This window comes from Mus musculus, chromosome 7, assembly GCF_000001635.26.
Source record: "Mus musculus strain C57BL/6J chromosome 7, GRCm38.p6 C57BL/6J".
Taxonomy (NCBI): Eukaryota; Metazoa; Chordata; class Mammalia; order Rodentia; family Muridae; genus Mus; species Mus musculus.
In genome coordinates this window covers 46,571,452-46,595,730 of record NC_000073.6, presented here as the reverse complement: position 1 = coordinate 46,595,730, position 24,279 = coordinate 46,571,452, and the positions used below count along the sequence as shown (strand labels likewise).

The 24,279-nt window shown below is 47.7% G+C and overlaps 1 protein-coding gene across 9 annotated transcripts in view; it reads left to right on the top strand.

Annotated features, from left to right (window-relative positions):
• Sergef (secretion regulating guanine nucleotide exchange factor) overlaps window positions 1–24,279 on the top strand; it is a 199,738-nt gene that overhangs the window by 47,166 nt on the left and 128,293 nt on the right. For 6 of the 9 annotated variants that reach the window (XR_003946486.1, NM_013789.2, XM_006540943.4 and 3 more), the window contains exon 9: window positions 4,958–5,124. The exons of the other annotated variants lie outside the window; for them this stretch is intronic. Coding sequence is in view for 5 of the 6 variants with exons in the window: in NM_013789.2 (NP_038817.1) it covers window positions 4,958–5,124 (167 nt within the window). In the remaining variant the exon portion in view is untranslated. The remainder of the gene's footprint in view (window positions 1–4,957; window positions 5,125–24,279) is intronic. 9 annotated transcript variants of the gene reach the window in all.

Genomic DNA, 24,279 nt, shown 5'->3' with positions numbered 1-24,279 from the left:
ACACATCTGAGGGTTGGGCCCAGTACCAGGTCCCATCAGTACCTCTCTCCCTCCCTCTCAGGACTGGGTGGAGGGCCAAACACTGCAGTCATCGTGCAGAGGCGAAGTGCTTAGCACAGTGCCCAGCGTGCTGTAGGTGCTGTGAAGTGACACTTCAGGACACAGGCAGTCCTTTGCCAGGGGGTTGCCACCCCAGGGATTCTTTTCAGGAGGCCCCATACCCGCTTAAGTCCTGTAGTCTGCCCAGGTCAAGTTGCAGTGGCCTTTACAGTAAACCTGAGGGTCAGGGTGCGATGTGAGTCTTACCACCTCTTTCTACTTTCCTTACATTCTTTTACATTTTCTAGTTTTTATCTCTCTATACACGCACATGTATATATGTATATGTATGCATTCTATACAGGGTCTCACACTAGAACTCCTTAGGTTGCCCACCAAAGCTTGCCTGGACTTTAAACCAATCCTCCTGGCTGCAATTACAGCTATCAGCCACTGTCCTGGGCTTATCTTGTATATTTTAAAATAAGGACACATAGCCAGAATTTATAAATGTAGAGAACAGTGTATATTTTAATAATGTAACTGAAAGTACATGTATTAGCTCGAAAACCTTATCACAGAAAGCAACTGAATTTAGGAACCAGGTGAGAGCCAGGCCCTTCACCTGGCCTTTTCCTGTGCCAGGTGAGCCTGGCTGTCCTGAAGCCCAGACTGCCCCCTGGGACCCTCCTTCATAGTCCTGCTCCAGGTGGAGCCTGTGGGTCTCTCTCTTTCTTGCTCCTGTCACATCCTCCTCATTCCCTAGCTTGTTTCTTACCCACAAGTGCACCTTAGATGGCATTTGTCCCCTCACCAGAGGCATTCCCAGTTCCAGCTTGAATGGCACCCTCCCTGGATGCTCTCTGTGGTACTTAGTGCCCGCCCTGCCTCTGCTCTTTCTTATGTGCCAAGACTTCACTCAGTGCTGTGGTTCTGTATCTCTTCCATGTGGATTCTTACATGGCCATATTTTTAAACTAGGTCTCACTTGCTGACTTCATTTTGAGCTGTTTTGGCATTTCTCACTCATTTATCATTTATCTGTAGACACATACCTATACTTTTTAGATGACATTAATATGTCTATTTTTTAATCACAGTAATGTGCAATTCTTTACTCCACGGAAAAGGTTCATTTCCTAGCTCTGTGATCTGAATCTTCTTGTGCTTGACAGCTTAGGGGACATGTCTATCTGCTGTGCATTAATGAATTTTTTTTTTGAACATGGGTTATTTTCATTCACTCCAGGTGACATAAAGTCATGGTCTATGTGCTGAATGCAGCTAGAGTCCTGAGCTCTGTGTGGCCTTCTGCTGGGTCCTGCTGGGGAGTCACTGTGAGGCATACAGAGCAGGGCACTGCTTCCTCACATGTGGGGCCATCGTTGTAGAGACCATTAGACTCAGGGGCAGAAGACAGACATCTTTTTAAAAAGACTTTAGAGTGGTGTGTGTGTGTGTGTGTGTGTGTGTGTGTGCGCGCGCGCGCGTGCATGTGTTATATGGTGCAAGTTCCTCTGGAGGTCAGAAGAGAGCATTAGAGCCTTTGGATCTGGATTTACAGGTGGTTGTGAATGCTAGCCTGATGTGGAACCAAGTACTTGTAACCACTGAGCTGTCTTTTCCAGCCCCATGGGTTTAAACCTTGGTCCTATCACCTGCTGCTTGAATTTGATCTCAAGTCGTTTCATTATCTTAGTAATCTATGTCTCTGCCGTGAGGCTCCACTGGGATAGAGTCTTAGGACAGAGCCTTCTTCCTAGAAGGCTGCTCCTTACTGTCCCTTTAAGAGAGGTGTCTGCTCCTTCGTTCCTGAGCCCTCTGGTGTACAGTGTTTTTAGTGTAAACTGACTCACACAGGAGGTTGTACTGAGCTTAGGTTTGAGGCTGAAGGCTGAACATCATGTTGGGTTGGCCTGATTTCTGGCCTTGTCTCTTCTAGACTGACTATGGCTTCCCCAGAGAGTATGAAGATTAATTAGTTAATCTTTGTAAAGTGCTTTGAAGGTGGAAAGTGCTATGTAAGTGAAATGGCTGAATTGCTATTGGAGATGTAATAATGATGGCACCATAATCTGGCAGTCTTGCCTGTTTCAGACATCAATAATCAATAGCAGAAAGTTCTAAGATGTTGTTCTTGATTTGAAAGAAAGGATATGTGTGTGTTTATGACAACACAGTTCTTTCTGTGGTCCTGCTGATACTCAGTTTGGTACTTCTTCCCAGCTTAGGGATGCTGGAATCCTTTAAGGAGAAATGGCTGGGGTTGAGGCAGAGAGATGGCTCAGTCAGTAAGGTGCTGCCGTGCAAGCATGAGGTCCTGAGTTTGATTCCCACACAAACAAAAAGCCAGGCCCCATTGTGTGTGCCTGTGATCCCAGTCCTGGGGAGGCAGAGATAGGAGGATACTTGGGGCTTGCTGGCTAGACAGTCTAGCCAAATTAGCAAGCTCCAGGTTCAGTGGGAGACCCTGACTCAACACACATACACACACACACACACACACACACACACACACACACACACGTCATCTTCTTCATATTCGGAACTTTCCTGCTAGGGCAGTCTAATAGTAAATTCTAACCAGCTTAGGTAGAGGGACAGTTGGCCAGCGTCTGCTGTTCTTGTATCCTGGGCACGGACTATTTTCAGTTTAGTCCACATAAGTGAGGGAAGAATGCTTCATGATTATATAGTGTTGTGAGCCATAACAGATGCAGTCTGGACCACTGGAAGAGATGCAGCTTAGCCATGGGCCCCTGAGCAGGCCACTTCTCTGAGCTTATTGTTGAAGAATACAAAAGGGGTGCGTTTCATCTTTTCTGGGAAAGTTGAGGGTTCAGGAAGGGGTTCATAGGGCCAACAGTACATGTGCTGGACTCAGCAGACCCGAACTACCAGGTTAGGAAGGCCGCTGGAGTGGTGGTTTGCTGGGTTAGGAAGGGCAGCAGCAGCAAAGGGAACTGCACACAAGTATACAGGAACCAGTGCTCTGGGTCGCCCTTCCCCGAGTACCCTGTGGGCTGCACAGCCTCGGCTCCTGTCTTAGTGTTTTAGTGCTTCGAAGAGACACCACGCCTAAGGCCACTCCGAAAAAGGAAAACATTTAATCAGGGCTGGCTTACAGGTTCAGAGTTTACTTCATTATCATCATGGTGGGAAGCAAGGTGGTATACACAGGCACACATAGTGCTGGAGAAGGAGCAGAGAATTCTACATATGGATCAGTAGACAGCAGGAAGAGAGAGAGAGACAGAGACTGGGCTTGGCTTGAGCATCTAAAACTCCAAAGCCCACCCCCCTCCCCCAACCCCACTCTAGGTGACAAACTTCTAACAAGGCCACACCTACTCCAACAAGCCTACACCTCCTAATAGTGCCATTCCCTGGTGGCCAAGGGTTCAAATATGTGAGCCTGTGATGGCCATTCCTGTTCAGACCAGCACAGTTCCCTCTCCTAGGAAGCCCGGAAGTCAGATGTCTGTGTATCTGCCTCAATGTCTACCAGCAGGCTGAACCCAGGAACGGATCCCTGCAGAACCCCATATGCTTATGGTCCTCTGACATTTCCCCCTTCATCTCGGCTGTTTCTTAACTGACACGGGAAGCCATATGTTTCGTGTGGGGCCAGATGAAGCTTTGATACCAAACATAGTAGCTTTGTCTCAGATTTAATATGCATTACTTGGTGTTTTGTTTCTTAAGCAGAGTTTTTCTTTGTTGAAATAAACACAGATCAAGAATTTACATGGCGCACATGGTTGTGCATATTCACTGCAGAAAATCTGTTAATAATCTATGCCTCATCGGATGTTAGAATAATGAAGGCAGCGCTTGGTAGAAGTGAATGGATTTGGCAACATCTCTCTTATCTGGGGAACGAAAGGCCATCGCTCCTTTTCCAAACCTCATTTTCTTCTGTCATCTGCAGCACTGGCTGGCTTCCCACATGGTCCTGGGGAACTGAGTGCATCTCTGACTCCAAACGGCCTTTTACAGTGTTCTCCGCTCTCTCCCTTTCTTCTAGCACACAGACACCCTTGCCTTGGGCTTTCAGGATTGCTCCTTTGGGTAAAGGAGGACTCCTTATGTCACCAGGAGGGGCAAACAAGAAACCAGCATAGAATTGGGGGAAAGCTCTAGGAGGTGTGAGGAATAAAACTTCACTCAGGATGCAAGGCCTCTGGATTGCATAGGAGGGAGGCGAGTCGAGACCAGGCATCTGGGTGAAGCAGAAGGAGAGGGTGGTGGGACGGGGAGATAGTGGGTGAGCCACCAGCAAGGATGGCGGTCACCCATGATGATGTCATCTCTATGCAAGAGCGTCATAGACCCAAGACTGTCTTCAGATTCTGGCTCTGCTCTTCTCTACTTGCTTGTTCTTGGGGGAGTCTTTTAGCCTCTCCGAACCTCAGGTCCCCACTTACATGAATGTATGAAGACCCATGCTTCTTTTCTTTTTAAAAATTTCTATGTGTGCACACATGCATGTTTGTGAGAGTGTGGGGCCATGTGTGCCATGGTGTGTGTGTGTGTGTGTGTGTGTGTGTGTGTGTGTGTGTGTGTGTAATGGTCACAGAACAGTCTCAGGTGGTCCTTGTTTCCCGCTGTGTATGCCTAGCCTGTAGGCTTCTGAGCATTTTTCTGTCTCTGCCTCTTCTCTCTCCATGGGAGGCTGGCATTGGAATGTGAATTACCTCATCTGGCTCTGCACAGGTTCTGGGGATCCAAACTAAGGTCCTCATAAGGGTACATGGCAAGCAATCTGAGCCATTCCTCCCTCCCCCTCAAAGGCATTATCACGTCCTTGATTGGAACATAATGAAGTAAACAGTCACAATTTTACTAGTAACTCTTGTTTACCCTTGAGAGCACATCTGGGGAACATAGCCTTCATTCAGATCTTGTTTGTTCGCAGAAACTGGCAAGGTGTTTACCTGGGGTCGAGCAGACTATGGTCAGCTAGGGAGGAGGTTGGAGCCTCCTGAAGCTCAGAAACCTGTAGAGCAAGACTCATCGCTCGCCTTCCAGGGGCCACAGAACAGTGTGCCTTCACCTCTGCATTGCCTGACAGGAGCAACAGAGGTAAGTGGCGACTTCCTGCAGATGCAGTGTGCTGCCTTCCCTGACCCACGGAGAAGGGTTTCTGTGGTGGCTTCCTGCACATACAGTGTGGTGTCTTCCCTGTCTCACAGTGAAGTGTTTTCCTGAGGGCTTCCTATATACCAGTCTGAGTCATGGTATGTTATACAGGAGTCTGAAGGGATCCTCGTTCACAAGAAGCTAATGGTTTACTGTGATAGAAAAGCTGGTTCTTGGTTACCTACCTGTCCATTAGCATAAGGCAGACTGTATAACTCACTTAGGGAGGCTCAGAGGCCAGTATTCCAGGCAGGAGTGAGAGCTTGAACTCAGTTGGTGGAAAGATTGGCTTGGGTTTTGAGAATGGCATGGCATTGAGGTATGTCGTGAGGGATGGATGGGACTGAAGCATTTGGAAGACACAGGAGGACTTCAAGGAACATAACAACTTGAACAGAGTCATACTGGGTGGAGATGTGAGGAAAGCATGGGGGCTGCTAACAGTTAAATTGGCCGGGGCATGGAGCCCTCATGAGGTGATAACATGGGGATGGGGTGGGGGGCTGTGACCCGACCTAGAAGGTGTTTAGTGCTGAGCTAAGTATTCTGCACATCTGTTTATATTTTCCAGTGAAGAAAACATTGTGTCCCACTTGCTTATTCAAGTCCCTTTGGTTCTCTGAAATGGCCTGAAGTTCTCCGTTTAAGGCAGGAATCTTAATTTCTCCAGGGTGTATGTTCCTGTCACTGAATCTTACTTCACTGAGCCCTTTTGTTTGTTCTTAAAGAAAGGCTAGGGCTTTTAGAAGAACAGGCATCAGAAGCCATGTCTCTGAACTGGAGTTAGTTTAGTGAAGGAATTCAGTCTTCATTCAGAGTCTGTCAGAAAAAAATTAATAAACTTATAGGACTTCTGTAATTAGCAAGAGGCTAATTACAAGCCTCTCCACACCTGGAGGGCTTCCCTTCCCCAGGGCCACCTGGCTACCTCCTTCCCTGTCCATAGGATGTTCCATTTCCGTTTCATGTCCTAGCCCTCATTCTCCGGAGCCCTTCCTCTGTGTCACGAAGGCAGTCTGCACACAGCAGCGATAATAAGCCTGCTCTCAACCTCCCACCCCAACTGAAGTACGTTCTTTTTGCATGTGCAGGAGTCCATGCTTGTAAAAGGTCAGAGGTAGTATCTGTGATTTGATTCAGCCTTTGTTTATCACGAGTGCTGTTTCATTTCCTCTTAGTCTTAAAATGGGCATGTAAAATGACTGCCGAGAGCCAGCAAGGCGGCTGTGCAGGTAAAGAGGCCTGCCCCCAAGCCTGTTGACCTGAGTTTTAACCCTGGAACCAACAGAGTGGAAGGAGAGACCCGACTCCCTTAAGCTGTCCCCAACTTCCGTCACGTGCTCTGACATGCATGTGACCGTGCGTGTATTTATCTTACTTATTTGTATCACTGTCGTTGAACTGAGCATCGAGAGCCCGTCTAACTGCTTCTTTTAGAAGCAGACTAAAAGACTCTTGGTGATGAGTTCAAGGGCAGCAGCCATGAGTGTCTTTTTGATGCCTACTGTATTCATCTTGGTTCTGTTTGGTTCTGCTAATGCAGGATTGAAGGAATGGAGTAGTAATTTCTTCTGTGTAGTGAGTTCAGCTGCAGAGAGCCTGATGCAATTGTGTAACAATGTCATAGTCTTTAGCATTCCTGTCCTTGGGTCACTTGAAACTTTGGATGGCATAGTAGCCGAGGCATGGGAGCCTCGTCCATTGCCCTGTCTGGTTCTGTCAACAAGGTGTGGATCATAATTCCTATGGTAGACTTTGCATGCTACATGGGGAGCTGGTGAAGAGAGCAGGCATGGTTCTCTTGGATAGTGGGGATTTGGTAACAGTTGGTTACATTGTCTAATGCAAGAAGCAGTCAGTGATCTGTTGTTGTCCCAGCATGCCACACTGCTGCAGACACAGACAGGACACACATGTGCCCCGGGAGCCTGCTATGACATGACTGGGTGCTAGTACTAGGGTTGAACTCTGTACAATAAGGAACTGTTTAGAACTCTTGTAAAGACCCACAAACAGAATGGATAGGACTTGGCTCTTAAGAGGGATGAGAAGCAACCAAAGATGAAGAAGCCAAGTGGATAGCCTGGGAACAACACAGGGAACCAAGCAGGCACACATCTCCACTCCCTGACTAAGCTAAGTTACAAGCTCAGCTGCTGGGTAGTGGTCTCCTATAGCAAAAAAAAAAAAAAAAGGAACTTGGATGTCTTGTCCTTTCCCTTGTCAACTGCATAAGCATTGGTGTTCAAAGAGCTTCTAGTACCCCAGTAAACATGGCACTCCGGGCTGAGAAGTGAGAAGTGAGGTAGAAATGGATACAGGAAGTGGTGAAGACCAGATGATAATTCCGAGGACACCAGCAAAAAGGAACTGTTGTTTGACCCAGGCTCTTAAAACCGGGTTGGTGTATAGCAAGGATATGGCATGCCAAGATGAGCATGAGGTCGGCCACAGGGCTTGAGTCTTTCTGTGCCTGAGCCTAGCGCCCCAGTGTGGCTGCCTGTCTGGCCTGTCCCGTTCCCACAGCAGCAAACACAAAGCACGTTCATACGTTGTCTCCTTTGATCCTAGTATGGTGCCGTGAAACAGGCCTCAAGAGCAATGATTATTTCCATTTATAATTAAGAACACCGGGACCCAAAGAGGCCTGCTAGGAGGCAGGAGAAGAGCCAGGACACATGGCCTGATTGTCAGTGTTTCTGGGGGCTTGCCTGGGCTCAGCCTGCAGTCACATCCCTGAGTCATGTTCCTGGTTTAAATTCTGCCCACGTTTGGTTGAGGAGCACCGACTCTCAGCGCACACTTGCACGTGTGTGCACACCCAGCGGTGGGAGCAGGAACCGTGGAATTAAACAAGACTTGGGTCTGAGATGGGGTCACTGTGAAGCTCAAGGGTCGCCAGCCCTCATTTTTTCTGCAGGGCAGAAGCTGCAAGGATCAACCCGTGCACAGGGTCGAAGTGAGATCCGTCAGAACGTGTGGGAAAGGAGCTATTTTTAGTTTGCCGAGTCACTCACTCGGCCGCGTTAGCTGAGGATTGAGCCTGTCCCCTACGCTTTCCACCGTGTTATTTCTGAAGGAGAAACACCACTTGAATGCTGTGTAAAACCCATTAATGAACCTGGAAGTTTCCAGGGTGTCTTTGTCCTGCAGCTCTCCCCAAAGGCTGCCTTTCCTGAATGACCTTCCTTCTTTCCTATATTTAATGCTTTTCTAATTTTAAGTTTGTGTCAAGACTGTGGGACTTTGGTGCCCTAAATAACGCAGAAATCTACCACCAGCAATCAGCTGAGTCCGGAGGGCTCTGATAGAATTGAACACAACCCGAAAAAAGCACGGCCAAGTGACTCTCTGGCAGGAACCCCTAAGCATCAGTGCTTGTTGCCAGAGGAGCCTGAGGTCTTAGACTCTGGGGACCCAGCAGCCCTAAGTCTTTCCCAGAGCACAGCACAGAGTCCTCCTTGAAGCCATACCAACCACCCTAAGCATGGTCTGTTGTGGTTAGAAGCTAGCACGTGGGCGCTGTACCATAGCAGGGGGAGCTAGTGCAAACTGCACAGCAGTGGACCTGCCTGTGAGAACACACGGGAGAGAAAGCCACCAGACAGCAGAGCCATGCTGGGGGTGCCCCGATGAAGCACCTCCTTTTGTTTTCCTCAGCACCGTGTTCTTTTCACTAGAATGTGGGGTCTAGGCAAGCAAAGGCCTTGTCTTTCATGTTGAAAGTTGCAGTCTCTGAGCCATCAGCCAAAGAGCATACAGGGGCTGGCACGAGGCCCGCCAGCACATGACAGGTAGCTCAGTGTCCATGGCTGTCCTGTCTGGCCTCAGGGGGAGAGGATGCACCTAAATCTGGAAGAGACTTGATATTCCAGGGTGGAAGCGTATCTTCTTAGAAGAGAAGGGGATGGGAGCGAGCAGGAGGGACTCAGGGAACGAGAGACTGGGAAGGGGAGCCACATTTGGAATGTAAATAAATAAGTAAAAGGAAGTTTCAGTCTTGGTCGATAGAATAGTCCCTGCTACCTCAGAGGTGCTTAGTGGGTATCCTAGTTTCCTGTCTGTTGCTGTGGTAAAACACTCAAACCAAAAGCAACTTGGGGGTGGGCATGGCCGGAGGAACGGGTTATTTTACCTTATACTTCCAGGTCATCATCTCTCACTAAAGGAAGTAAGGCAGGAATGTTTGCTGTTCTGCAATATTATTCTTTACCAGGGAATTCCTCACCAGGAAGGTACAACAGAAACCACGGAGGCCGGATCCCTGTTGATTCATGTGGGTTCATGCTCAGCTTACTTCTACACACACACAGTGTGGGACCACCTGCCTATGCCATGCTGCCAGTGCTGCCTCCAGGGGACTGGGCCCTTCTCCATCAAGGCAATCCCTCACAGACATGCCCACTGGCCAGTCTGATTCAGGCAGTTCCTTATTCAAGGTTCTCACCTCTCCTGACTCTAAGTGGTGTCAGGCTGGCAGTTAAAGCTAACTAGAGCAGTGGGTGTTCACTGATGGAAGAGAGGAGAAATGAATGGAAGAAAGAATTTTAGGGGTGTGTATCCCTCATTGCCCCTCCTTTCCTCTAGACTGTGCTCTTTAACCCCAGGAAGTTAGGAAGGGCATTCCCATATCTGCAGGTTCTCGGTCACCCAGTGGCCTGCAGAGCCAGCACCCAGGGGTTTTGTCCTGTGCTGTGCACAAGTCACAGCTGGGGCTTCTGATGAAGATGCTCATAATCTGTTACACTTCATAATTCGTCAAGAACTCGCATCCATTCACCTAATGGATGCTTAGGCATGCCTGTCTCTGACTGCCGCATTAGCAGGTGGGGAGCCTGTGAGTGAACAGCAGGGTCAAGCAGGACAGGCACACTGTGATAGAAGCTATGGAGAGTCTGAGGATGAAAATATGTTTGTCCTACCCTATGCCCATGGGGACCTTTTCTTTCCTGACATTTCAGTCCCTGTGGTTTTGTTGGATGCTGCAGGGTTGGAATAGGGTTGGTGCCTGGAAAGGCTTCCTGAATTGGAAGTCTTGACGTTAAATTAGTTCTCTAGGGAGCTAATGTAAGTAGCAGGGAAATCTTGGCAAGGCCTTGCATTTCTGAGGCAAGCAGAGGAAGAACAGCAGCCAGGCAGACTGAATATTGACAGGAGAGGGGAAAGTGTCATGGCAGTGTCCAGGAGGCTGGGGAGGTCAGGGAGGCTGGGTAAGAGGAAAAGGCCACTGGATTTAGTGATGGTGGAGATAAAGGAGTTGCTGGTGGGTGATGGTGGTGGAGGGTGAAGATGGCTGTGCCCCTTGCAGGAGATGAAGTAGCAGAGGGACAGAGGTATATGAGGGAGGAGGAGTTGAAGCCCAGCTGCCATGGATATGAGCCTGAAGATCACTGTGAAAGGGTTAGTTCCTGGAAGGGGGAGAGATGTTCTTTCAGCCTAGCAGTAGAACAAAGGGGGATATGAAGTCAGACGCTTTGAGGTAGAGAAGAGAGTGCCTCTGGCAAACTGTATCCTTTGAGATCCTGCTGTATGGTTTGTTTTATTTGTTTATTCCAACAATGTTGATCATATCCTGCTGGGTCTGGTACAATTCAAGGCCCCAAGAATCACAACTAAAGGATGAAGTTGATGCTGGTTCTGCTGTGTAGTATTTACTAATGACATAGTAATTAGCATGTCTATCCTTAAGCTGAACTCAGAGTTCTTTGATGAAAGGCATGGTCTTGTTTATCTTTGTCCAGTTAGGGCTAGTATGGGAGCAATGTATGTAGTTGGTAGATGTGTGCCAACAAGAGTAGGAGCTCATGGTGGGTGGCTTAGATGGTCTTGGTTAGACCAAACACCAAATTGTTCCTGGAGCCGAGAGTCCAAGGCATGAGCGCAAGCTCAAGCCACCAGAAGGAACCAAGTGATCTGATGCTAGAGTGGGTTCAGCTAGCACAGTCTAGTGGCTCTCTCTGGAAGTGAGAGCTCAATGACGTCGTTATCAGTGCTGAATGGTGGCGAGGCCATTGGCATTCTAGAGCTGAGGGAACTGCAGGGCCCAGAGAAAGCTCACACTCATTCACAAAGTGGTTGGTGAGATGGGGCTTGGACCTCTCTCTCCCTTTCTACTCCTTCTTGCCCTGTTCCTCAGCAGCCTCCTCTCTGCCTGTCTTTGTCTTTACTGGGTGGTAGGTAGAGCGGATGGCTCCTTCCAGGCTTGGGACAGCATCTTCTGAGGAAGAGAGCTAGGACAAGGACAGACTCAGTAAAGTCTACCACACTAGCTCATGAAAAGGCATTGCACTGCCTGGAGTTGGAGGTGAGGTCTCATACACAGAGTCTTGAATGTGGAACAAGACCTAGGCTGGGCCTTCTTCTCTATAACTATCAGTGATGTAGCTTTGTATCAAGCCTTTCTCAGCCTTAGCTTTCTCATCTGCGAAGTAACTATAGTATTTACCTTGCCTAGAGGATTTTGGAAAGATGCAAATAAAATGTGTCATTATTGGGTCCAAGCCACTGTATGTTTCAGATATAGGTTTTGTTATAACTATGTGTTAGAGCCACCCTTTTGTCTTACTTGCGATGGTAGACATCAATCCTACATCTCATGGGAGTTCTTAGAATAAGACTCAGTGAGAGCAATGGAGCCAGATGTGCTGTAATCTGTACTCAGTCTCCTCTCAGGTGCAGGCAGTGTGACCTCCCGTTGGGGGAGCCAAACTATCAGTGTCTGTGCCCAGGGTGTCTCTGGGATGCTTTCTCAGCAGCAGAGGAAACTTGTCAGTACTAATTTAAAGCCTCTGCGATCTCATTTGTCTCTTGTACTCTTTGCAGCAGTGTGACTGGCCCAGGCCTTGCCTGGGGTCATCCTGGAGCTGACCCACTATCTTTTGTTGCACCTGACCTTAAATACTGGTTGTCCCAGGATGAAAGTAAATCTCTTAGAATTTTAGAATGGAAATAGGCAGGGAGGCTGAATGGGCTGTGCAAGAGTTGGCTGGCCAAGGGCTAAAGCTACTTCTGTCTCTCTGGCGTTTCTCTGGCTTGGACTGCCATTATCTACTGCCTCACCACAGAGACAGCCGCAGAAACAGCGCTTGAATCAGTAAGCCATGGTCTGTCCTCACCTAGCTAGCCCCACCTCATTGCCAAAACGAGGACTAAAAATAAAAATTTGATCATAGTCTTGTTTAATGTTCTTAGAAAAGAGAGAAAACTGGATTGGAGACGTAGCTTGGTTGTAGAGTCCTTGCCTAACAAGTAAAAGGCCCTAGGTTCAATCCTTAGCAATGAAAAAACAAAACAAACAATAAAAATTTAAAAACCTAACTAAATTCAAAACACTCCCAAATATAAAACAAAAACTAACAAAAAGACCACCAAAAAAAAAAATCCAAATTCCAAACAAAAAAATGTGAATTTCTCTAAGGAACACTTACTGGAAACCTGCTCTTTAGGAAGATGATGGAAGAATATGGAAGAGAGAAAGCCTTGGCTCTGGCTTCAAAAGGTGTTCAAAAGCCACGTAGGCTTAGGGTCTCAGGATGGAGGCTGCAGGACTGTGGTTGGCTTTGTTTACCCGTGTCCCCATCACTCTGCACACAGTAGGTACATCACTCTGCACACAGTAGGTACTCAGCTTAATCATTAAAGGGATGCTGTTGACTTCCAATGGTTTCCATTCTGGGTGAAGTCCAAATTCTGTGCCGTGTCACAAGAAGCCTTCTGAATTCAGGTCTGCCAAGGCACGCAGTCTCTTCTGCCTGGGTTGCGCAGCCTTTCATGGCAAACTGGAGAAGGTTCCGTGCCATTCGGTATTTCTGGGTCTTTCCTTCCTTTTGTACCAGGCATTTTTTTTTGGACCACTCCTCCAGTTCTCCAGAAGAGAACAAGGACCACCTTCTGTTTACCTTTGCATCCCACCATCCACCTGACACACTTATCTCTGGCTTCCTGTTGAGCACTGTGTGTGGTACTGGTACCCACTTTCTTGGCATTACTGAGCTGGTGTGCATGCAGCCCCTTCCCACCCTTCCTCTGTCTTTTTTGTCTTTGGTCCATCTTTAGAACGTGGGTGTAGAATGTACACTGGCGCTAGGCTGAGATGAACCTTGACCTCCCTTTTGCCCTTACCAAATACCTTATCCTGTCACATCATCTCCATTAAAAAACGCGGGCCTCTCCAGCTCTTTGATTTGCACAAAATCCCTGACCAGAACTTTTTATTGGATGGATATCTTAGGAACCAGCCCTTCATTCACTTTTCTTCCCCAAACATTATTCACTTCCTGTTCTTGCTTTGGTTTTGCAGTGTCCTGAGTATTAGGTAAATACTGAGTGTACCTTTAAAGGGTAGCAAAGCCAAAAGCCTGCTCTTATCACTGCAAAGGAAGCAAAACCATATCCACCCATCCATCCATCCTTCCTTCCTTCCTCCCTCCCTCCATCCTTATTCTCCCCCTCCTTTTTTGAGTCAAGGTCTCTCTACCTGTCCATGACTCTCCTGAGCTCACTATGTAAACCAGGCTGACCTTGAACTCATAGAGATCTACTTGCCTCTGCCTCTGGAATGCTGGGATTAAAGGCATGTGCCACCATGCCAGGCCAGGCCCTTTCCTTCATGTTCGGCCTTCAGAACCCCAAGCCCCAGGCCAGTTGAATGGGCCACTGTGCAGAGATCTGAAAGGGAAGGTTAAAATCTGCCTGGTTGCATAATTCCATTTGGTGCTGCAGTGCTTCTCCGTGGGAACACTGTCAGCTCTGATGACCATCTCCTGCAGCTGCAGATTGCCGTTTGGAAGAAAGCCTTCTTATTGGGTATCTGTTGTCATCTAAGTAGGGAGCTGGGGGTAGGGTAAGGAGACCAACCACGGGAGCAGGAATGGAAGCAATCAGAGATACCTTTGCAAAAACGAACAGCTGCTATAGCAGTTGATCACGAAGCCTCTGGCTCTTCAGAGGGACCAGATGTCTGGGGTAAAGGGGGGGTGGTGGTGCTGGAGGGTGCTTGGTGGGGAGGGTAGAGCAGAGCAGAAGACAGAGCTGGGGGAGGGTCAACCACAGGTGCAGGGAGGCCATTCAGGGACACCTTCTGTGGACCACAGTATGGAACACAGCTGTCCTGGGAAGGTTGCTCGTGGCTGCTGGGTAGGAAAGTTCCATGCCCCGGGAAAGGTAAGCTGAGCACTCTGAGCATCTTCTCCGTGGCTGGGCTTCCTGAGGTCTCTGCTGACTCCCAGTATGGAGCACACACAGCAACATTTGAATGAGGAAGGACAGGACACAGGGAAGACTTTAGAGTCTTTAGGCTATGGGCTTTGGGGACACAGCTCAGTGAGTGTTTTGATTCATAAACCAGGTATGGTGGGGTATGCCTGCCATCCTAGCATTTGATAAGTGGATATGGGAGGACTGTGGTTTCAGGGTCATCCTTGGCTTCATTGTGAGTTTGAAGTTAGCTTGGGATACTTGAAACCCTGTCTCAAAAAACAAAACCCAAAACCAAAACAAACAAACAAACAAACAAACAAACCAAAAACCCCAAAAATCAAGTAAACAAACAAATAAAAAAAAACCAAACAAACAAACCCAGAAGGACATGCTTCAATTCTGGCTTGATCCTTGGGCAAACTATATCTGTCAATTGATACAATGATGCGTGTTGGGTGTACCTCTCCAGATTGTTGCCAGATGATGGCATGGATAGGAGAGCATCCTCTAAGCCATGAAGCAATAAACCAATGTTCCGGTGTACATCTTGTTAGTAGACTGCCTCAGGTTTGCAGGGAGCCTTCATCTCTTCTGTTTCTTTGGGAGGTACAATTAGCTATTGCGGAGCTGGAGTCGGCTGTAGATCACACCATGGTTCTTGTGTTCCTCTTCAGTCATTCATACTCGGATGCTCAGGGGGCATTCATTATGTAAGGAGTGTGAACTTGGCTAGGATAGTGAGAACACAGAGCCCTAATGCTTTCTAACGGAGCTGTGACATGTAGAGTAAGGTCACCTTCAGGTGAGAGGGCACAGGTTATCCTTGGTGTGGCTTTCAAGCTGGAGTAGAGAGGAGACTGTGGAACAGTGCTTGTGTTCCAGCTTTGACATCTGGATGGCTCCAGGTGAGCCAGTGCCCAGCACAGTCCCCACTTCCCTCCTTGACATACATTGTGGGTCTGAGCAGAGCCACCATGGACTTTCCTTCCCTAGAGACACTACTGGAAAGCTGGGCCAGCAAAGGCAACCTGGAGATTCAGGGTGTATCTCAGATCTTCATTTTCTCGATTGCTGGGAGAAAACACCCTGACAAGAGTGGCTCAAGAGAGAAAGGGCTTGTTTGGGTTCACAGTTCCAAGGGGATACAGTGCGTCATGGTTGGGGCATCGCGCTGAGAGCCTCAGGCTGGCCTGTCACATCACATCACAGGTCTAGTAGCACGGGGGTGGGGTGGGAGCAGGAAACGGGGCCAGACTATGAAGCCTCAAGGCTGGTCTTCAGTGAGCTATATCGTGTAGCAAAGATCCACCTTCTAATAGTTCCATAGCCTGTCACTTAGCACCATCAGCTCAGCTGGGGACTAAGCTGGGGACACGTGAGCCCATGGAGGCCACTTCACATTCTACCCACAGTATTTTAGGAGGCAGGCTTTTGAGGTCATATGAGATTGGTAGAAATCTCTGCTTATTTAGAGTGTGCTTCTTCTATTAGTGTCTCATTGTGTTGTATCTTCTGCCTGTCTTACTCATGGTGGCATTCTGGGGCAAGTGTATGGATCCACAGAGCAAGTGGCCACCATATTTTATGAATGTCATACCTGTGAGGCAGATCAGGGGCTCAGTCCTGCAGTAGGCATTTGTGGAAGCCTTGGAGACTTCCAGCGCCCTCTCTCTGAAGCAGGAGGGATGAGTCTGTCTGGTGGTAGCTGTGTGAGGCCCTGACAACTGTGATCTGTTAGTTTTGGAAGGACTGGAGCAGAAACAGGATGCAGGCTTCTTGCGTAGGCTCAGCATGAGGGTCATAGAAATGCAAACATCTTTTCCATTCCGTAGACACCTACTGCGGTACGAGAGCACACAGGTGCACACATGGTACATTTCCCTTTGCACACTCCAAGGTAGAGTTTCTGCTGCTGCAAGGGATTGTGGGAACTCTCCCACCCTCACTGCTGTACAGTGCATACCTCACACTGCTCCCCTTGCGCACTTACCAGCTCTGGGACGATTGTGCTTGTGGCGGTCACAGTCTCCCCCGTCAGGGTTTGTGGTGTGGTGTAAGGAATAATGTATTTGCTATTACCAGTAACAGGTAGCACTCACCATAGACTGGTGGGTACCTCCCATGGAGTAATTTCTACATGCCATTATCTCTTTAACCCTCCTGACAATAATGACAGAGTTGGGATAATTGTTACTTTGTAGATAGGGAGAGGAGACTCAGAGCAGTGGCTAGTGACAGAGTTGCCATCAAAAGCTACATCCTGTTGTAAAGCCAGTGCTGTTGGATGCTCCATTCCCCTTTGAACTCTGATGTCTGTTCTCTCTGAGGCTCCTTTACCTTCCCAGTCTGTAACAATAAGCAATACTGAGAAGCAGTTTTCGAGTTCCTCCCAAACCCCAGGACGGGCGCTGTCCTGCTCTGGTTGGAGCCCCTGACTTCTTGAAGGCTGGTTCCTTTCAGTTCTGAGATCATTTGGTTTGGTTTGGTTTCCAGGGGTTGTTAAGTATCTATTTTGCTGCTACAGGAGCACAGGGTATAAGGTGCTGGCACCTGTGCTGTCCAGAACAGCTAGCTGTCTGTGACACCTGCACCAGCCCAGCATAATAGCTGTGACCCTGTGTGGCGGATGACAGTGTGAAGTGTGGCGAGAGTGACATAGGAAATGGATTTTTAATCTTACTCGATTTCCATGACAGAGCCACATGAGGCTGATAGCCGCCATATTAGACAGAGCAAATGTAGACCCAGAAGCCAAATGGATAGCATAGCTGTTTCTGTTCTTGTCTTGATTCTTTCTCCTGTGTTCCCACCAAGGCTCCTGATTCCCAGAGGATCAGATGTTTTACTGAACTTCTATTGTAATCTCAGCTTCCGGCACACCTAAACATACATTAGTACATATTTTTTTTTCTGACTGTGATGCATATAGAAAGGATGGGCATCTCTCAGATAAAGATAAACCTCTCTGTACACAGAAGTTAAATCCAGGAGTGGAGTAGAGAGCTTTCCTGTGTGAGTAAGAGACTCATCAAAGCCATTTTTGGAGCAGTGAAACCAGGACTGGAAACTTCCATATTCTGATGCTCAGCCAGCATTTCCTCTGCTTTCCCTGGCGCTGATGTGCCAAGCCTTGAACAGAGGGGCTGCTCATTTGGACGATTCTTTTAATGTTAGGCAGAGAGCTTTTTCTTTTCACTGTAAGCCTTTCTCTACCACGTGCACTTTTAATTCTATACAGGTGACATCGTAAGCAAAATCAAATAGGTCCTTGGAAAAGCTAGAAGGCCACTTAACCGAGCTGCTTCTCTTTCCTAGATGCTAGAGGTAGCATGCTAATCAAACGGACAGGCGGAGTGTCCGCCTGGGACCTGTGGTCAGAAGACATTGAGTCTCTTCCCTTCGTTCCCGGTGCTGCTGGAATAGTTACCATCAGACTAGCCCTCATATAGAAACAGTCAAGAACTCACAGGCAAATAAAAGCAGCCCTCTGAGGAGAGGCTACAAACTCACAGGAGTGAAGGCTGTGAGACTCAGAGAAAGGAGGTGCTATTTCAGATTGAAGGATTCTAATACAATGGCAGCTAGTGAACTGTTCAGGGAGTCCATACCAATCAGGTCCTTTGGTGGCAAGAGACAGTGTAGTTACCCATTGGTCACTGTGGGGCGTTGATTCTAAAACCCATGATAGTCCAGTCCTTACGTGAGGCTCTGTAGCATTATCATAGAACCTCCACATCCTTCAGTGGACTTCAGCTCTTCTCCAGGTGACTTGTGATAGCAAGTACAGTGTAGACGATGGAGAGACGGTTGTCATGCTGTGTTTTGGGAATACTGACCAAGAAAAGAAAAAGTATAATTAAAAAAAAATTGAGTCCCCCTCCTTCTTTAGTACTGGGACTTGAAGCTAGGGCTTTATGTATACGAGGCAAGCACTCTACCACTCAACCCCTTTTTATGTTTGAGATTGGATCTTGCTAAGAAGCCCAGGTAAGGCCTAAGTAGTGGGATCCCACCCCCAACTTTGTCACAGGTGGTGGGCAGGCTTGTTTTCCACCATTTTTGACCCTGATTTGTTGAAGGTACAGATATAGAGCCCATGGCACTGAGGAGCCTTGGAGTGAAGGAGTTTAGTTTGATGGTTGAATTCCTAGGTGGTGTGCTGGTGCTGATAGTGACAAGCAAGCCCACACGTGCTGGGTGACCGACCAGGTACTAGACTTCCCAGAGATCAAAATGAAGAAGAGTGAGAGAGGGGAGCAGAGATGGCGAAATGCACAGACCTGGGTGGGAAGGAAGATGGATGATGCTCTGTGTAGCTTGTCCAACCTTTTTCCTGAAATGACTTAAAAATCTAAAAAGGGGGCTGGAGAGTTGGCTCAGTGGTGAAGACTGCTTCCTACTCTGCTCTTCATCTCCCACACTGGGTAGTCCTGACCTTCTGTAACTCCAACTCTAGGGCTCTGATGCCCTCTGCCAGTCTCTGTGGGTGGCCCATACACACACACACACACACATACACACACACAAATCTTTTGAAATCTTTACAAAATAATTAATTTCCCTTGAAGGGCATGGTGGCACATACCTGTAACCCCAGCACTCAGGAGCCTGAATCAGGAGGATGTCTGAGTTCAAGGTCATCTTGATCTATAGAGTAAGTCCCAGGACAGCTAAGGCTGCATAGAAAAACCAATAACAACAACAATAAATTTTTATAAAGAACTCTTTATTGTTCCACTGATAAATTTGATGAAATATTTAAGGAAACAGATAGCACCAATTTGATATCAATCTTTTCAGAAAATAGAGGACACTTTCTATAATACTTAATGGAATTAGTGTAATTCTGATATGAAGCCCCAATGAAGATATTACCAAAAAGAGAAAATTACAATATCCCTCATAAGCATAAACAGAAAGTCTTTAACAAAATACTAAAAATAGAGCTGAGGGAGGGATAGCTCGGTGGTATTCCATTTCCACAGACAGTCACCTGCCCCCTCTCACACACAGACACACAGACACACAGACACACACACACAGATACACATACACATAGACACATGCAGACACACATAGACATATACAGACACATAGGGACACACACACACAGACACAGACATATACACAGACACACACAGACACACACAGACACACACAGACACACACACACACCAAACCTTTTTATCTGAGGAATGAATCCTAGCTTTTAGTTGTGAAGGTCTGTGTAATTTTCATAGTAATCAGAAAAACCAGAAACATTCTGGTCACTGTGTGAACTGATGCATGAAGCCTGCAGACAGCACCTAGCGGCCATAGTGAGGAAACGTTAAGGATCTTATGCAGTTTAGTATAGTGCATTTGTAAACTGCTGTCATCAAAGGAAATGTCATAGAGTAAGGTGAGTGTCTCCTCTCTTGTTGTTGGTTTCAGGTCTGTCCAGTGTCAGAGACCAAGGAAAATCAACAAGAGGCTTGAGATCAAAGGAGAAGGGAAAACTGTTCATGGATTGACCTGACTATCCCAAATATATGAAACAAATATTAAGACTAAGAAAGCAATTAAAAATTGGAGTATTTAGAACCAGAACTTAAAGGCCATTTCAAAAATATATAGTAGCATCAAAGAATCAAAAGCAGTGTCTTTTACACTTAACCTCAAAAAGTATAAGCTACTTAGAGCATAAACCTAAGCAAAAATGTGCACCGTAGAGACGCCCTTGGGCTGGGGAACCAGCTCCATGAGCCAACGTCCTTGCTGTGTCAGGTGACAAAGTTTGCATCTGTAACCCCAGTGCCCATGATGGAGTCGTGGAGGCTGAGAGGGGAGAGTCAAGGGAAGCTTGTGGGTCAGCAAGCCTGGCTTCTACAGCCAAAGGCTGGCACCTAATGGTTGTCCTCTAACCTCCTCACATGCTCTGGGGCATCCGCATGCCTGTGCCTGCACGCAAGGATGAGTTTCCACACGCATGCACTCAGACATCACACAAGCACATGTACATGTATACAGTGATGACCATGGTGGTGGTGATGGTGATGATGGTGGTGGTAGTGGTGGTTATGGTGGCGATGATGGTAGTGGTGATGGTGGTGGTAGCGATGATGGTAGTTGTGATGGTGGTGGTGGTGGTGGTGATGGTAGTGATGGTGATGATGGTGTGAGTGGTGATGGTGATGGTGGTGTGGTGTAGTGGTGATGGTGATGGTGGTGTGGTGTAGTGGTGATGGTGATGATGGCGGTGGTGAAGGTGGTGTGGGTGGTAGTGGTAATGGTGGTGGTGGTGTGGTGATGGTGGTGATGGTAGTGATAGTAATGGTGATGACAATAAAGATGATAAACTGCCAGGCACTGCTGAAGAAGGCCTATGGAGACATCTGTCACATCCGCTCAGTGGTGTGACAATGGTGCTAAGTTTTTATCTTTTCCCAAGACCATTTGCAGATAATGTAATCCCAATCAATGGCCCATGAGACTTTGGGGGGCATAGTTGACAAGCTGGTTCTAACATTTATGCGGAAACATAAATGACCATGTATCCACTGTAGTTTTATAAAAGAGGAATAGCCTTAATGCAAGTTACTGCGTTCATGTGACCCAACTTCAACATGGCTATACATGGTGTGTCAACAACAATCATAAAAACAGCCTGACTTTTACAAAGGCAGAGAGGACTTAGATAGACATTTCTCCACAGGCTAAGAAGCATAGAAAGAGATGTGCTTGGTGAGTGACCCCCCCAGAGAAGGGTAAACACGATGGGATAGCAGCCCGTACCCATCTGACTATAAACCCGGTGGCCAGTGTCAGCCTTATACTTCTCTAGCGTAAGGCTGAAGGCAAACCCTAAAGGACCCTCAAGAGCAATCAGCACTTTTCAGAGACAAATGTATAAGATTGTGCAGAGGGTGAAATTTAGGGCTTTCCTTACCTGGTGCTCACAGCGTATGCTGTCTCATTTATTTCTACTAATCATATTAAATGCCCATTAGTGTCTTTGTTTTACACATGGGAACACTAGAACTCAAACAAGCTAAGCACCTGGCCCAGCTGCACAGCGGGTTGGCGGGCAGAACTGGGCTGCCACCTAGACACCTTGCCTTGAGATAGATTTGTCTTTTCCTAGCCCAGGTGGCCTTGTTATCACCCTGGGACATGGGAGGGAAGTGCTGAGGGTACAGATCAGCTTGAGTTCCGTTGATGCCTCTTTATGGTCTGAAAAATGCTTTTCTGGCCTTCCTGTTGATCTTACTAGAATGGACCTAGCTGACTTGCTGGGTCCTTCCAGTTCAGGTCTTGTCTTCTTTGCTAGCCTGGAAGCAGAACGTGGGGGTCAGGCTGGAGAGCACAGTAGTTTGGGAGCTTGGGGTTATAGCTCATTTGGTTAAGTACTTGTAGTATAAGCATGCAGACTGCATTTGACCGCCAGAGCCCATGTGAAGAACTGGGCATGGTGGTATATACTTATCACGTCAGCACTGAGAAGGCAGAGACCGGCAAATCCCAGGACTCAGTGGCCAGCAAGCCTAGCCTATTCAGTGAGTCCTACACAAAAGTGAGGGACCCTATCTCCAAAAAGCAGGGTGGACCAGTCCTGAGGCACGGTACCTGAGTGACCTCTGGCTTGCACATACACATTTTCCTGTGGCTTGGTTGCAGTTAACACCTTTAATTCAAGCAGTTAAATATAAAGAAAATAGGCCCATGAATCTGGGCCTTTGTCTCTTGCTAGGGCACCCAGGAAACCAGTGAGTCTCCTGCCTGGGCCCCTCCTGGGGTAAAGCCCCTTCTAGACCTCCTCCTCAGCCCCTGCTGCCCCAGCCCTGCCCTGTTTCTCAGCCTCTTGGTGGGAGCAGGCTGCAGGGCTGGTGTTGCTCTTGGTAGTTCCAGCTTTGTCCCACTGGCATGCTCTGTGCTGTTTAACCTCAGTCTTGCAGGTTCTTCCCTTCTTCCCTTCTGTGGGCATTACTAGGTTCCTCCCCGCCCCCTTCTCTGTGTGTGTGCGTGTGTGCATGTGTGCGTGCATGTGTGTGTGTGTGCGTGTGCGTGTGCGTGTGCATGTGTTTTATGTCTGTGCCTATGCATATGCACACTATATTATTTTTGCCTTTATGTGTTCAGGCAAGACAAACCTTTTAAAGAGATGATTAAAAAAAAAAACCCCAAAACCAATTTGCTGTTCCGTGCGGAGACTTCGGCTTTTGTTTTCATGCCCTGGCTGCATCTGAGCATGAGGTGCGATTTGAGAACGACAGCACCATTATAGAAGGGGTTTTCTCCAGGGGAATGGCCAGGTCTAGAATAGAACAGCCATCTGCTGCCAGATGGCCAGGGTTCCACTGCGCCGTGGGTTTGACCCGGAGGCTGGCCTTTCCTTTGTGTTTGCATCATTGGAGAATCCCCCACGCCTTGGCTCCCTTTGCTTGCAGACTCTTCCCAGCCCCTCCCCACCCAAGGTTGCCTCATCCCTTAGGGGTCACAGTTGCCCCTGATGGCCTGATGCTGGGGACACCTGGATGATCCAGAGGAAGCCAGCAGCACACTGTTTTCATGCAGCGAGGTGGCACCTCAGCATCGAAATACCCAAATTAATTCCCTGTCATTAGCAGCCCTCCCAGCTGAGAAGCCCCAGCAGGCAGGTCAGAGTGTTCCAGGAGGGCAGTTGGGGAGAGGTGGGTTCTTCTGCCCATGGTGATCTGATTCACCTGACACTTCGTTGTTTCCGAAGCTGGCGGCTTGGGGGGAATATGGGGATGGGTGGGTGGGGACATTAGAGGCGGGGGTAACAGAGCTCACTCCTCACATCCAAGAGGAAAGGGTGCCCGGGTCCTCGCTGCGCTGCTCCCCTTCCGCTCACCGCTCTCCTCTACCTTGAGTTTCCTTTCTTTCTGCCCCTGCTCTATCGCCTGCGCTTTTGTCTTTTCTGATCATTTTAAAAGACAGAATGGTAAGAAAAATATGTGATAACAGACCCCGTCCCTCCCTCTTCCCCAATAGTAGAGTGGCCACCAGAGAGGTCTGAGTTGTCTGAGAACAGGCTGCAGCAAAGCCAGGCAGCAGCAAGAAACAGAGGTTTCTTTTCTTTCTGTTTTCTATTTTGTAAGGTTCTTACTATGTAAACTTGACTGGTCTGGAACTTGCTATGTAGACTCAAACTCAGAGGCCTCCTGACTCTGCTATTCAGTGCTTGGATTAAAACTCTGTGCCACCATGCCTGGCACTCTTATTTTAACTATTATTATTTTTTTAAAATTCTACACAAGTGCTATATTTACATCACATTCCATCCTACTTCCTTACTCCTAAAGTTCATGGGTTCTTCTGTAATTATTTATATAAATACATACACATGTATATACATACATACATACATACATACATACATACATACATGTGTATCCATCCACCCATCTATCTGTCCACCCATCCATTCATCCACCCACTCATCCATCCATCAATCCATCCATCTATCCATCTATCCATCTATCCTTCTATCCATCCATCTATCCATCCATCCATCCATCCTTCCACCCACCCATCCATCCACCCACACATCCACCCATCCACCCATCTATCCACCCATCCATCCTCCTATCCATCCATCCTTCCTTCCACCCATCCATCCATTCTTCCACTCATCCATCCATCCATCCATCCATCCATCCATCCTTCTATCCACCCATCCATCCACCCACCCACCCATCCACTAATCCTGCTGTGTCCCTTTAGTGATGTGCACATGTGTGTGCTTTTAGGCTGGCACTTTTACTTTAGTGACTATTCTTGCATTTCTCAGGCCTCATCTGATCGCAATGAAGTATCCCTACTCTCTTGTGATGGGCAGTCACTTTATTCACGCTCTTACATTGTATCAGTTCCTGCTTATTTCCTTCCCTCCTCTCC